This window comes from Salmo salar, chromosome ssa11, assembly GCF_905237065.1.
Source record: "Salmo salar chromosome ssa11, Ssal_v3.1, whole genome shotgun sequence".
NCBI lineage: Eukaryota > Metazoa > Chordata > Actinopteri > Salmoniformes > Salmonidae > Salmo > Salmo salar.
The window spans coordinates 72,444,910-72,458,717 of NC_059452.1; the positions used below are offsets into that span (position 1 = coordinate 72,444,910).

Here is a 13,808-nt window from a genome sequence, read left to right on the forward strand (position 1 = left end):
GACAATGCCCCCATGCACAAAGCAAGGTCCATACAGAAACAAGTTAATGGTTTGTTCAGATCGGTTTGGAAGAACTTGGCTGGCCAGCACAGAGCCCTGACACTTTTGTGCATTCATTTTGTGAATTGTTTGCCCTTTAATTGTACTTTTGTATTTTGATCAATTCTTCAATTCTTCATCAATTCTTCATGGAACAAAAATCTAAAAGTGTTGGTTCCATGTTTCATGAGCTGAAATTTTTTCCCCCTTTTCCATACGCACAAAAAGCTTATTATTCACAAATTTGTTTACATCCCTATTAATGAGCTTTTCTCCTTTGCCAAGATAATCTATCCACCTGACAGGTGTGGCATATCAAGAAGCTGATTAAACAGCATGATCATTACACAGGTGCACCTTGTGCTAGGGACAAAAAGCCAATTTAAAATGTGCATTTTCGTCAAACAACACAATGCCACGGATGTTTTAAGTTGAGGGAGCGTGCAATTGGCATACTGACTGCAGGAATGTCCACCAGAGCATCAGATACATGGTCTACACACACTGAGACAAAGGGGTGCTGTTTCGCACGCTCAATGCTTTATCTTAGATTGATGCATCTTTCTGTCGTTGTGCGTCTCAGTCAAATAAATGATAAATATTTCAATATTATATTTGGAAAGGCAAGGAGGTAGTGTAGGGGGGGCGCCCATTACGGCGACACCTATTACCGGCAATAAATCCTAGACAATAGTGCAGCTCTAGCGCCCACTACCAGCTGCTTAGGCTAATAAGAGGGAGGCATGCACTACCGGTGCTGGCACATGCGCAGATCAAATACACAGCTAGAATGCTGATTCATCTGTTTACATGTCCTAATAATTCTAAAGATTGCTCAGAAAACCAGGTGCTTTAATCAGCGTACGCTTGCTTTGTTTCTGACCTTTTACGCCGATTAAGATAAGCAGAGTAAAGTGGTTTAATGACTATTGCCATGCTCTGCCTACTGCCATAATCAGTTTAATATCAAATTATTAGTGTGCATGTAAACATACTCAATCACTGGCCAGCTAATCATTGAATCATCATAATTGTAGGGTTATTTTGAGGGCTACATGGAGTATTCTTCAGGGAATTATTAAATGCATTAAACAGTGGCAATGAAATATAACAAAATAGTAATCTCTATATGAGCAATGTACTGTATCTTTGATGACGCAATCCCAATACCAATTTTTTCTAATTTCCTTCATCTGCACTGATCTGGAAACATGGGACAGGAAGTCTAATATGAAATTACCATCATCTGTTCAGTTCTCTCAGAAGGAAACAAGGAAGCGATTTCCAATCTATCTAGATGCAGCCTGGTCACAAGAGAAGGGTGACCACAGGCTATCTCCAAGAAAGTCCTAGCTAGCCTCAAGCAAGAGGAAACTGAAGAAAAAAAAAACTGGGTAAATCAATGAGTATCCAAATGTTACAGCACAGAAGATACCGACACTACCAGTACGTTTGTTTACTGAGCTGCACTGGGTCGTAGCGCATTCATGGTTACATTAAGACACTGTGGAGCCGGCACCAGATATGTTCCGAAAAAATGATCCCTTTATCCACACTGCTCCATCCAGAAGATTGAAATACTGCTAGCTATCAGTAGCCACAGCAGACATTATGGAATAGCACGTCGCAACGAACAATGTTCCAAAATGGTTGCGGTGGCTACTGTTAGCTAGCATAAGGACAAAAAGGGCAGTTTCCGGGAAAACCAGCAGTATTTCAAGCTTCTCGATGTATCAGTGTGGATAAAGGTAACATTGAGTACAGAGGCATATCCCATTCCTGCACTGAAGTACGTTTTCCGACCCATATCTCACGCCAGGCTTCACGGTGTCTTAATGTAACCATGATTGCATTCTGACCACAGTGCAGCTCACTAAAAAAGCATAATGGTAGGGTCAGTATCTTCTGTTCTCCTTTTGATGATGTTGGTGAACATGGCTGGCTGAATGTGCTTCTATTTCACAGTCAAATTAAGTCAGCAGTTTGCAGTCATGCCTAATCAAATACTGGTCCATTGCTGCCATCTACAGTAACAGACATTCTTCAGGAAACAAACAGTTTCATTGATGAAACAGTGAAACAGTATTATGCTGAGCTCAGATCCAGATGGCAGCGTGAAGAGATTTATCAGAATAATAATAATATTAATAAAGAGTGACTTGCGTCCGGTTAAAAATGAATTGTTTTAATCATGTCTTAATGGACTCATTAACCTTTACATAAAATATTCTCTTCTCTCAAGACAAAAAAATGGCACAATGAAAATATATCTTGGTAACATATCAACATGAAACATCAACTAAAATCCAAATGAACAGAGCATTTTGCTTACAACAAATGCAACTTGTATCAGCTGGTTCTGACTGCAGTTCCACTAAAAAACATCAAAAGACACCAGTTTTCGTGATCTGAAAATGACAGACAAAGAAGCATTCTTCTTCAATTCATCTTCATTCTCAGAGTCTGGATCAGCTTTACACTTGACAGGTGATATCACTAACGTTACCTCCCCAGGTAAGATCGTCAGAGGGTATTTGCTGTTATTACCAAGATGTGGAAAGACTCTCTCAGTAAAAGTGTGTGTGAACGTGTGTATATTATGTGTGGCATTATCAGGGTTAGAGAATGAGAGTGTTCCTTTGTCACAGTCCAGCTGCACTCTAATTGTCCTGGTATAGTCTACAGTGAGGAGGATTTGGTCATTTGGTGGGGGAAAAGCTTTGTATGTACCATACAAGTGTGTTAAATCCCAGGACTGGTCTCTAGTCTTTATTTCTCCCTTCCTCAGGGCAGACTCTGATAGAACACCCACCATCCACTCTTCATTTTCCACAACCACAACATCCTAAGTGTGTAAGCCTGAGTCAAAGCCCTCAGAGCCCAGGACCGAGGGCCATTTATCAAACCTCTCTGGGTTGTCAGGAAGCTGCATGCTGTGCTCCAAGTGTGTGCCAATGGTAAGATCATCAGACAGGACAATTTGTGAGTGGGCAGTGTTGGGGTCCAGAATCACAGGAGCTGAGTGGAAAGATCAGAGATACTTTAGTGTTAAATCAGTGCGTGATTTTTGTTGTGGTTGGTTTTCTCGTTGTTTGCACCCTCTTCGGTCTTCTTGTTGAGGCGACAATGAACGAGTCAAATTCATAGTAGTTGTGTAATTCAGGGTAGTTCCCTACTCTCAGTGATGGAGTTAGCGTGTACATTACATAGTAACATTTGTATGCCCTAAGCCTTAGGCAAAGGCACAGATAGCTGTTGGTTAATGTGTACACCTGGGTACCAAGGCACATACCAGTGATAGTATTTTTCTGAAGGAATAAACTTCCGTGGGAAAAGTATTTAAGAGTGATGGGCACCGATATGGAAGAAGAAAAAAATCGATATCAAGATCATATCGGTTTGTAGAAAATTAGGGCTGTCGAGTTAATGGCATTAGTTAGTCGCAATTTTAGAATTTGCTAAAATTTTTCCCATTAAAAAAGCAATGCATTGAGTTACAGGCATACTATGTTTTGACAGTAAGGGACGGAACAACTAAATTATCTACATCTAAATGTTAATAGAATTTTACCATTAACAACACAAATGTCACTGTAACATACAGCTATTAATCCTCCCAATGTTTAAGTAGGCCGTCTTCCTCTTATCAATGTTCTTGAAGTTGAACACTTGTGCACAGCACACACACACACACACACACACACCACACACACAGCTTTAAGTACTGTTAAAGCTTTAGGCATTCTAAATGAGTGTGACTATAGGAGAAAAAAAAGAAATTGCTATATGGATACAAAAGAACCAGGAGCTTTTAAACTTGTCCAACAATGTTATGAAAACTCTGTAGCAATCTGTACTGTTCCGATCATTTTAGTCTTACACTCTCTCCCTCCCTCCCACACCCGCTCTCTCACTTACTCTAGCTTTCATTATTCTGTAAGTAAACCCAATACACTCCATTTAGTATGATACGTTACATTTCGTATGGTCTGTATTCACTTGTGGTTGTCCATCACCCTTTTAGTATAATATGTTACAAATTACAATTCACATTTATATATATATGATTTATATTACAAATTTTCTAAATGTACAATATGTTACGAATTCTAGCTAGGTGGCTAACATTAGCTTGGTTAGGGTTAAGTTTAGGAGTTAGGTTAAAGGGTTAGCTAAAAGGGTTAGGGGAAGGGTTAGCTAACATGCTAAGTGGTAAGTAGTTAAAGTTGCTAATCAGCTAAAATGCTAAAGTTGTCCGTGACAAGATTCGAACTCACAACCTTTGGGTTGCTAGACATTCGCGTCATACATCCACCCCGATAAACCACCCTCCTTTTTTTTGAGTAGCCTATTCCTTTTCAGTTCTTCCTGTGCCATCCAAATTTGTGCATCGCCTAGTCAGTGGTCAAGTTATCGGGTTGCTAGCTAGCTAGGTAACATGACTAGCTAGATAAAATGTTTATTATCAAACTCAAAAATACCGGCTTGCGACTAGTTTAAAACGGCCCGCGACATGCTCATGAATTCATGACAGAAAGAAAAAAAACATATCTCCGGTAATATTGGGCATAACTTTTACATGATTTTGGCAAGAGGCACACAGTCTTCAGAAATGTAAAGGGGTTGTCACTAGTTACCATAGCCACAAAGTCATAAACACCACCTATTTCAATTTTTTGTTTTCATGAAAGCAAATGTTTGTTATCAAACATTTTTTACGATATATAGGCTATATCGTAAAAGTGAATGAAAACAAAAATTTGCTTTTGGTCTTAATTTAAGGTTAGGCATAAGGTTAGCGGTGTGGTTAAGCCAATTTTGACTTTGTGGCTGTGGTAACTATAGACACAATCATGTAAAGGCGCAAGCATTGACTGTAGGCAAAGACTATGGATATACTGACAAGATTACGTCTCTCCGCCCTAACAATGGGAATCGTAGTCCACAAAGCAGAACAGCAGGATGTCTAGCTCCCGGCTATCCTTTCTTTGGATTGGTAGATACATCTCATTATTGTAATCCTTTTTTGAATATTTGATCAAGGTTGTTGACGTCAACCGCCTGTATTCAATGGAGATAAACGCTATCCTACTAGCCTCATACTACGAATATGCATAGCCACCTGGAGACAACTCCAATATAAAGTGTTTTTTTCTCAAAGTTGCCGTGATGTCACGTGTCATATACAGAGCATTCAGAAATTATTCAGACAACAAAAATGTGAAAAAAAATTCAAGGTACGTTACAGCCTTATTCTAAAATAGATACAATTATGTTATTTCCTTATCAATCTACACACAATATACCCCAAAATGACAAAGTGAAAACAGGTTTAGACATTTTTGCAAATGTATTAAAAAGAAAAAGACAGAAATACCTTATTTACATAAGTATTCAGACACATTTCATATCAACCATATCTGAAGCACTCTATCAATCAGGCCTTTATGGTAGAGTGGCCAGACGGAAGCCACTCCTCAAATCAAAATCACATTTTATTTGTCACATACACATGCTTAGCAGATGTTATTGCGGGTGTAGTGAAATGCGTCTGTTTCTAGCTCCAACAGTGCAGTAATATCTAACAATTCACACAAACTAAAGTAAAAGAATGGAATTAAGGAAAACATAAAAATTAGGATGAGCAATGTCGGAGTGGCATAGTGTTCCATTATTAAAGTGGCCAGTGATTTCAAGTCTATGTATATGGGGCAGCAGCCTCTAAGGTGCAGGGTTATGTAAACCAGGTGGAAGCCGCCTAGTGATGGCTATTTAACAGATGGCCTTGTGATAGAAGCTGTTTTTCAGTCTCTCGGTCACAGCTTTGATGCACCTGTACTGACCTCGCCTTCTGGATGATAGTGGGGTGAACAGGCAGTGACTCGAGTGATTGTTGTCCTTGATGATCTTTTTGGCCTTCCTGTGACATCGGATGGTGTAGGTGTCCTGAAGGGCAGGTAGTTTGCCCCCGGTGATGCGTTGGGCAGACCTCACCACCCTCTTGAGAGCCCTGCGGTTGCGGTCAGTGCAGTTGCCATACCAGGCAGTGATACAGACCGACAGGATGCTCTCAATTGTGCATCTGTAAAAGTTTGTGAGGGTTTTAGGTGCCAAGTCAAATTTATTCAGTCACATGACAGCCCGCTTGGAGTTTTCCAAAAGGCACCTAAAGGACTCACAGACCATGAGAAACAAGATTCTCTGGTCTGATGAAACCAAGATTGAACTCTTTGGCCTGAATGTTAAGTGTCACATCTGGAGGAAACCTGGCATCATACCAATGGTGTAGCATGGTGGTGGAAGCATCATGCTGTGGGGATGTTTTTCAGCGGAAGAGACTGAGAGACTAGTCAGGATCGAGGGAAAGATAAACGGAGCAAAGTACAGCGAGATCCTTGATGAAAACCTGTTCCAGAGCGCTCAGGACCTCAGACTGAATCGAAGCAAACAACCAAGACAACGCAGGAGTGGCTTCGGGACAAGTCTCGGAATGTCCTTGAGTGGCCCAGCCAGAGCTCGAACTTCAAACCGATCTAACATCTATGGAGAGACCTGAAAATAGCTGTGCTGTGATGCTCCCCATCCAACCTGACAGAGCTTGAGATGATCTGCAGAGAAGAATGGGAGAAACTCCCCAAATACAGGTGTGCCAAGCTTGTAGCGTCATACCCAAGAAGACTAAAAGCTGTAATCGCTGCCAAAGGTGCTTCAACAAAGTACTGAGTAAAGGGTCTGAACACTTATTTAAATGTTATCAGTTTTTACTTTTACTGTTTTTGCTTTGAAATTATGGGGTATTGTGTGTAGATTGGGGGGGGGGGGGGGGAATGTAATCAATTTTAGTATAAGGCTGTAATGTAACAAAATGTGGAAAAAGTAAAGTGGTCTGAATATTTTCTGAATGCACTGTATATATACAGTGCCCGTCAAAAGATTGGACAAACCTACTCATTCCAAGGTTTTTCTTTATTTTGACTATTTTCTACATTGTAGAATAATAGTGAAGACATCAAAACTATGAAATAACACATATGGAATCATGTAGTAACCAAAAAAAGTGTTCAACAAATAAAAAAATATTTTATATTTGAGATTCTTCAAAGTAGCCACCCTTTGCCTGGATGACAGCTTTGCACACTCTTGGCATTCTCTCAACCAGCTTCATGAGGTAGTCACCTGGAATGCATTTCAATTAACAGCTGTGCCTTGTGAAGAGTTAATTTGTGGAATTTCTTTCCTTTTTAATGTGTTTCAGCCAATTAGTAGTGTTGTGGCTCAGTTGGTAGAGCATGGTGTTTGCAACGCCAGCATGGTGTGTGCAACGCCAGTGTTGTGGGTTCGGTTCCCACAGGGGGCCAGTACAAAAAATAAATTAATAAATTAATAAATAAAATGCATGAAATTAAATGAAATGTATGAAATATATGCATTCACTACTGTAAGTCACTCTGGATAAGAGCGTCTGCTAAATGACTAAAATGTAAATGTAAATGTAGGGGTGGAATACAGAAGATAGCCCTATTTGGTAAAAGACCAAGTCCATATTATGGCAAGAACAGCTCAAATGAGCAAAGAGAAACGACAGTCGATCATTACTTTAAGACATGAAGGTCAGTTAATGCAGAACATTTTAAGAACTTTGAACGTTTCTTCAAGTGCAGTCGCAAAAACCATCAAGCGCTATGATGAATCTGGCTCTCATGAGGACTGCCACAGAAAGGAAGAACCAGAGTTACCTCTGCTGCAGAGGATAAGTTCATTACAGTTAACTGCAGATTGCAGCCCAAATAAATGCTTCACATAGTTCAAGTAACAGACACATCTTCGGGGGAGAATCAGGCCTTCATGGTTGAATTGCTGCAAAGAAACCACTACTAAAGGACACCAATAATAATAAGAGACTTGCTTGGGCCAAGAAACACGAGCAATGGACATTAGAGCGGTGGAAATATGTCCTTTGGTCTGATGAGTCCAAATTTGCGATTTTTGGTTCCAACCGCCGTGTCTTTGTGAGAAACAGAGTAGGTGATCGGATGATCTCCGCATGTGTGGTTCCCACCATGAAGCATGGAGGAGAAGGTGTGATGGTGCTTTTCTGGTGACGCTGTCTGTGATTTATTTAGACTTCAAGGCACACTTAACCAGCATGACAACCACAGCATTCTGCAGCGATACGCCATCCCATCTGGTTTGCGCTTAGTGGGACTATCATTTGTTTTTCAACAGGACAATATGACCCAAAACACACCTCCAGGCTGTGTAAGGGCTATTTGACCAAGAAGGAGAGTGATGGAGTGCTGCATCAGATGACCTGGCCTCCACAATCACCCGACTTCAACCCAAGTGAGATGGTTTGGGTTGAGTTGGACCACAGAGTGAAGGAAAAGCATCCAACAAGTGCTCAGCATATGTGGGAACTCTTCAAGACTGTTGGAAAAGCATTCCTCATGAATGTCAAAGCTGTCATCAAGGCAAAGGGTGGACACTTTTTTGGTTACTACATGATTCCATATGTGTTATTTCTTGGTTTTGATGTCTACACTATTATTCTACAATGTAGAAAATAGTAAAAATAAAGAAAACCCCTAGAATGAGTAGGTGTGTCCAAACTTTTGACCGGCACTGTATATATACAGTGCATTCAGAAAATATTCAGACCACGGTACTGCACATACACACATCAGTACACTCGTAACAACTTTGGCATTAAGAAACTTCTATTCGATCAAATAAACCTCATGAGGCAAATAAGCCATTCAGTTTTTTGTTGACCAAATTCGACACTCTCATTGATCTCCATACAAAAACTCCTTACCTGGTGGGCAAAAAAATGAGAGAAAAAACGCCCCCTGTTGGAGGGTAACAGGCTTTCCGCCGAAAATCTGGTATGAGGATAGTAGCAAAGCACCTCTCCATTGAATACAGGCGGTTGACCTCAACAACCCTCATTGAGTATTCAAAAAAGTTTTACAATAATGAGATGTATCCACCAATCCAAAAAATGGATAGGCAGGAGATTTTTGGACAACAACTCCCATCGTTAGGGCGGAGAGACATGAATCTTGTCAGTATATCCATAATTTTTTACCTCTCTTCCTCTCTGCTGTAGCTGTGTTCCGTGTCGTGTTCTGCGCCTAAAAGGGCCCGTGCGGAAACACGTGCGCTTAAAAAGTTCTGTGTGGTGAAGAAATGGAGACGTGATTAATGGCATTAAAAAAAATTGCGGCCAAAAAAACATGTAATTCCTTAACAGGTTATTAACGTTAACAGCCCTATATAACATTTTCACTTTTCTGTTCACTTCCACAGCTCTGTGAAGTCCAGACAACTGCTTGCGGATTGCCCATTGGGCCAGGTCAGGTTAACAGGAATAATAAACCTATCACGATATGCCTTGATCATATCAATATCATATCGAATTATCAATATTGGTGTCCACCACCAGTATTTACTAAGATAAAAAAATGTATACAAACTGTAAGTGACAATCCCATTCCTCTGCATCTTCTCCCAAGCTTTGAACTGCAGATTGCCCAGATGTTTAGCCATGTCAATCAGTGCTCCTGAGACCAGCTGTGTATCTGGATCTGGCAGTGTGCACTGGAAGAATCTTCAGGAGTCAGTGGGGGTTGTGCTGTGGCAGTTCCGAACACACAGAGAAGAGAGAGACAGGATGCAGCTCACTTACCTTTCCATTATAGTATTGTAGTTATGCAGAAGAACAAACTACCAGATTCAATTCCGATATTTATCTATCACTATTTATCAGTATAAATGCACCAACAAATCATGTTAACTTAGAGCAGTCCTGACCTGAAGGAATGAGGTGTCTTCATCTCACAGCTCATCCTCTATAGCTTCAATTGTGTTTACAAGTGATGACATCTCTTGTCTCCACTGGTCAATCCTATTAACCCATTGCTGAAGTCTTCACAAACTGTTCCTGCCTCAGTGTGTCAATCCTGGCCTTCTCTTCATCTCTAAGAAACTGCTGAAACTCCTTGAATTCATGCTTGATCTCCATCTCTGTGTCTTGGAATTGTCTCTGGAGACAGTGGGAGAACTGTTATTACATTACGTTACTGGAATTCTCACATTTCATCCAGAAAACCAATTCCCTGGTTTGGTTGACGGACTCTGGTCTGATTTTAGCTAGCCATCAGTACAGTAGTGAATTAATTAGTCCTACTACAGAGTCTAGCTGTGCAAAATTATGATTTAGCCATCTCTATCAAACATTTGGCAACCAAATGCAAACGTAATTCAATATTGATCTAATACATTATTGCTGCTTTCTCTTATATTAGACTCAATGTCGTCCTACCTGAATGTGAGGCATTGTGGGAGTACAGATTTCTGTAGCTTCTTTGAACACCTTCAGCATCTCCTGTGAGGGTTTTAGTGCTCTCTGGAGTTCACCCTGAAACGAAAGGACATCTTATCTTACAGTAGAATAATCTGTATACAGTATTTATAAACACCTCACATAGAAAATGTATTATGTTCAATAAAAACGTGACTCTGTAAAACGCATGTCTTTACGTCGTTGTACCTTGTCCTTGAGGTCCTGAACAGCTTCCTCTATGGGGCAGCAGTCATTACTCTTGTGTTTTCTAGAAGATTGACACACTAAACAGATGGGCTGCCTGTCCTCCAGACAATAGTACTTGAATTTCTCACCATGCAGACTGCTGAGCACTTTAGACTCTCCTCAAGGTAGGCCTCACACAGGTTCTATAGTGCCAGGTTACAGGGAGGATTACCCATTGAAAATCTCTTTCTGCAAAAGGGGCATTCCCGAAACCCCTTCAACTCCCAGCAGTGCTGCGCACAGACTTTACAGTAGCTGTGGCTACATGGTAGGAGGACGGGATCCTTGAAGATGTCAGCACACAGGACAGGTGAAATCTTCCTCTGGAAGAGATGATCTGGAACATGAAGCCATTTTCTCAGCCCCACTCACAGTCCAAGCTCCTAACGTTAGCTACATGTGGAAGCAAGATGCAGGTATTTAGACACACAGCTAACCATCTAGCTCTGACGTTTACTTGTGACAACGCTAAAACAAAAGTACTGGACGCTTTCGTTTAGCGCGCACGCGCGTCACTGAGTATACCCCCATAACTCATTTGATTGGCTTGCGGCCAAAGTTGCCATGGCAACGGGGCTACCACAGCTGCAAAGTCAACATCGGCTATCGTAAATATGTATGAAAACTAAAATTAGCCTTTTGGTCTTCATTTTAGGGTTAGGCATACGGATAGCAGTGGGGTTAAGTTAAGCTTAGGGTTAAGTTTAAAATACAATTTTAAGTAGAGAATTGAAGAAATAGGCGGGGTTTATGACTTTGTGACTGTAGCAACTAGGGACGACAGATTTCTCTTCCCCCTGTCATGTGACTCTGACACAACGTATCCAACTCATACTTCCGGTACTGCGTGGATAAGCGGAAAAAAGTTGCACGTTCAGGACAAAGTTTTGTTTTGCGTTTCTCTTTGTAATTGGCATCAACAAACTGTTAACGACTGGGATTTTGGTTCCGATAGTTTTACTTTATACAATAAAACATTCTGTACATTTGTGAAACGTCAAATGTTGAGCATGTCGACGAACAACTTGTCGTATAACGACCAAGGAGGATCGGATTCAGCGGTGGAGGTTGGTCAGGAGACTACCCCGACCTCCTCCAATGCTGGAGCTGGATTTGGCCTGTTCAGCACCAACTTTAAAAAGTAGGTAAATTAGCTAGCAAGGAAACATTTTATTAACCTACTTGTGTGTAAACTGTGTTTGCAACTTAATTTTCTATCTAAGATGGATGCTAGTGGTAACTAGTTGGCTAGATATGGAGCTGGTAGCTTCACGGTTTAAAACGCTTTTGTTGACAGCAAGCAATGTTTCATTTATCGAAGATGCCGTGTGTAAGGAATACATGTTTACATGAACAAAAAAGCAACACGTTGACAGAGACACCACCAGACATTTTCTCTAACATACATATATTTTACATTCAATGTTTTTCCACCACGTCGTTTTGTGTTTGTGCGAGAGTTGTGCGAGGTCAATGTATTCTAAATGAACATCTACACGGACATAATGCTAGCTGTGCTATGCACATAGGCTAAGCTCTGTTGTAGTTGGTCTGGCTACCCAAGTCAATTGACGTGGTCCTCCAAGGTCCTCGGTACAACGCAGGTAAAAAAAATACCCCATCTTTTCCCCCTCACTGTCATAAACTCAAGTGATTAGGATAAGTGCCAAACAGTAGCATATCATTGAAATATTGTTTAAAATCCTTGTAAACAACCCATTTTAAATAAATGGTAAAAAGTGAGATGACAAGGAACTGATTACGTGTGAAATGTGCTCTATGTCATCAATCAACATCACGTTATGATACCACTAGAGGGCAGTTCCATCACTAGGTCGGCCATCCTCATCCTGTAGTCATGATGTGTCTCTTACTGTAAATCAGGGCCTGTATTCATGTTGGATCTCAGAGAAAGTGTGCTGACCTAGGATCAGGTACATATAGCCTAATCTTCTTCATTATGATTTTGAATACATGCCCAGTAGTTGACTTACTCAGCTGTAGGATTGGGTTTACTGTGAATCAGTGTTTCCCAAACTGGAGTTGGGATCAGTTCTAATTTCACTATCAGTAGGTTAGTTTTTCCCCAGCTGGCTCCAGACAAGGCCTCAAGGCACTGTCTTCTCTGAAGGCCATTTTCTCCCGCAAAGTCTCCCCAACAGTCAGCCATTATCATATGAAAGTTTATTTAACCTGATTTATCATGGAAGCTTTGACTTATCCACTTACTGTTAGTTTGTCTCTTTCTCTACACTTGGGTCTGTTTCCCTTATCTATCAGTTCTATCAGTTTTAAGAGGTAGCCCACCCGTAGAAAGGTTTCATTGAAAATGTTTGCATTGTGCTCGTGTCATCATTATACAATGGAATGTTTACTGGTATGTCTGTTCCATGTAGTCTAGTGCTGCTCTTCATAGCAGCGGGCAGTAGAACACTTTCAACCATCTGTCTCCGTCGAGCAGTGACTTGCGTCAGCCTAATATTTAACGTGGTTTGGCCCTAAGGCAGTCTCTTAAGGCCTCTCACATGATCAGATGGTTGGTCTGTTGAGCAGCGAGGCAGGGCCAGTAGGCCAGGTCTGGTAATGGAGACTAGATGACTCTTGGTTGGGCTGCTGGAGCCTGCCGGGGGGGTGTGTGTGTGAATGATTCCACTGTCCACACACAAACTATGACATACAATAACCTCGGCAGTACTATGAGATATAGTAGGGAGTCTGTCCTATCAGTATCACATCTTAACATAATCTAGGTGTTTGTCAGGCATTCATAAGTTCACTCGCTCTATATTCACCATGAGCCTAATTCCCTTTCCATTATAGTTTTCAAACGAAGAGTGTTTTTTTCTTCTTCTTCTGTACTCCCCAAGCTCAAGTCAGTGACTGATAGCGTTGTTCTATGAAATCAACCCAGTAGTCCCACATCGCTCGTAGATCTGAATTAAATGGCTGGATGTAAGCCTAAGGTATGGTGGAGGTTTTTATCATATTGGGTACACCCATTCAATCCTATTATTTCTTCAGGAATAGCTTCAGAGGAGGGTCATGGGGTTGATTTCTGAGAATATGTTGCTCTGTGTAGTTCTCTATCTTGCTGTGATTGCACCATAGCACTAGATGGCAGCCTTGAATGGTAAGTCAGAAAGCAGCGAAGAGCTGATGGAGCTTTCATTTTTTCTTT

At 41.0% G+C, this 13,808-nt stretch overlaps 1 protein-coding gene and 1 long non-coding RNA gene across 3 annotated transcripts in view; one reads left to right on the forward strand and one right to left on the reverse strand.

Moving 5' to 3' along the window:
- Positions 1-2,203: 2,203 nt before the first annotated feature.
- LOC106563042 (uncharacterized) lies at positions 2,204-11,126 on the reverse strand. 2 transcript variants are annotated; one of them, XR_001319167.2, is made up of 6 exons: positions 10,592-11,126; positions 10,364-10,459; positions 9,853-10,084; positions 9,516-9,673; positions 9,128-9,213; positions 2,204-3,057 (listed from the first exon to the last, which is right to left on the reverse strand). It is a non-coding gene; the product is annotated as an uncharacterized lncRNA (long non-coding RNA). The 2 variants fall into 2 exon arrangements; XR_001319166.2 differs by having other exon boundaries at positions 9,516-10,084.
- Positions 11,127-11,455: 329 nt separating this feature from the next.
- Positions 11,456-13,808, forward strand: part of LOC106563041 (AP-3 complex subunit beta-1) — a 57,624-nt gene continuing 55,271 nt past the window's right edge. The window contains exon 1 of the mRNA XM_014128254.2: positions 11,456-11,771. Coding sequence (XP_013983729.1) covers positions 11,632-11,771 — 140 coding nt within the window. The 5' untranslated portion in view covers positions 11,456-11,631. The remainder of the gene's footprint in view (positions 11,772-13,808) is intronic.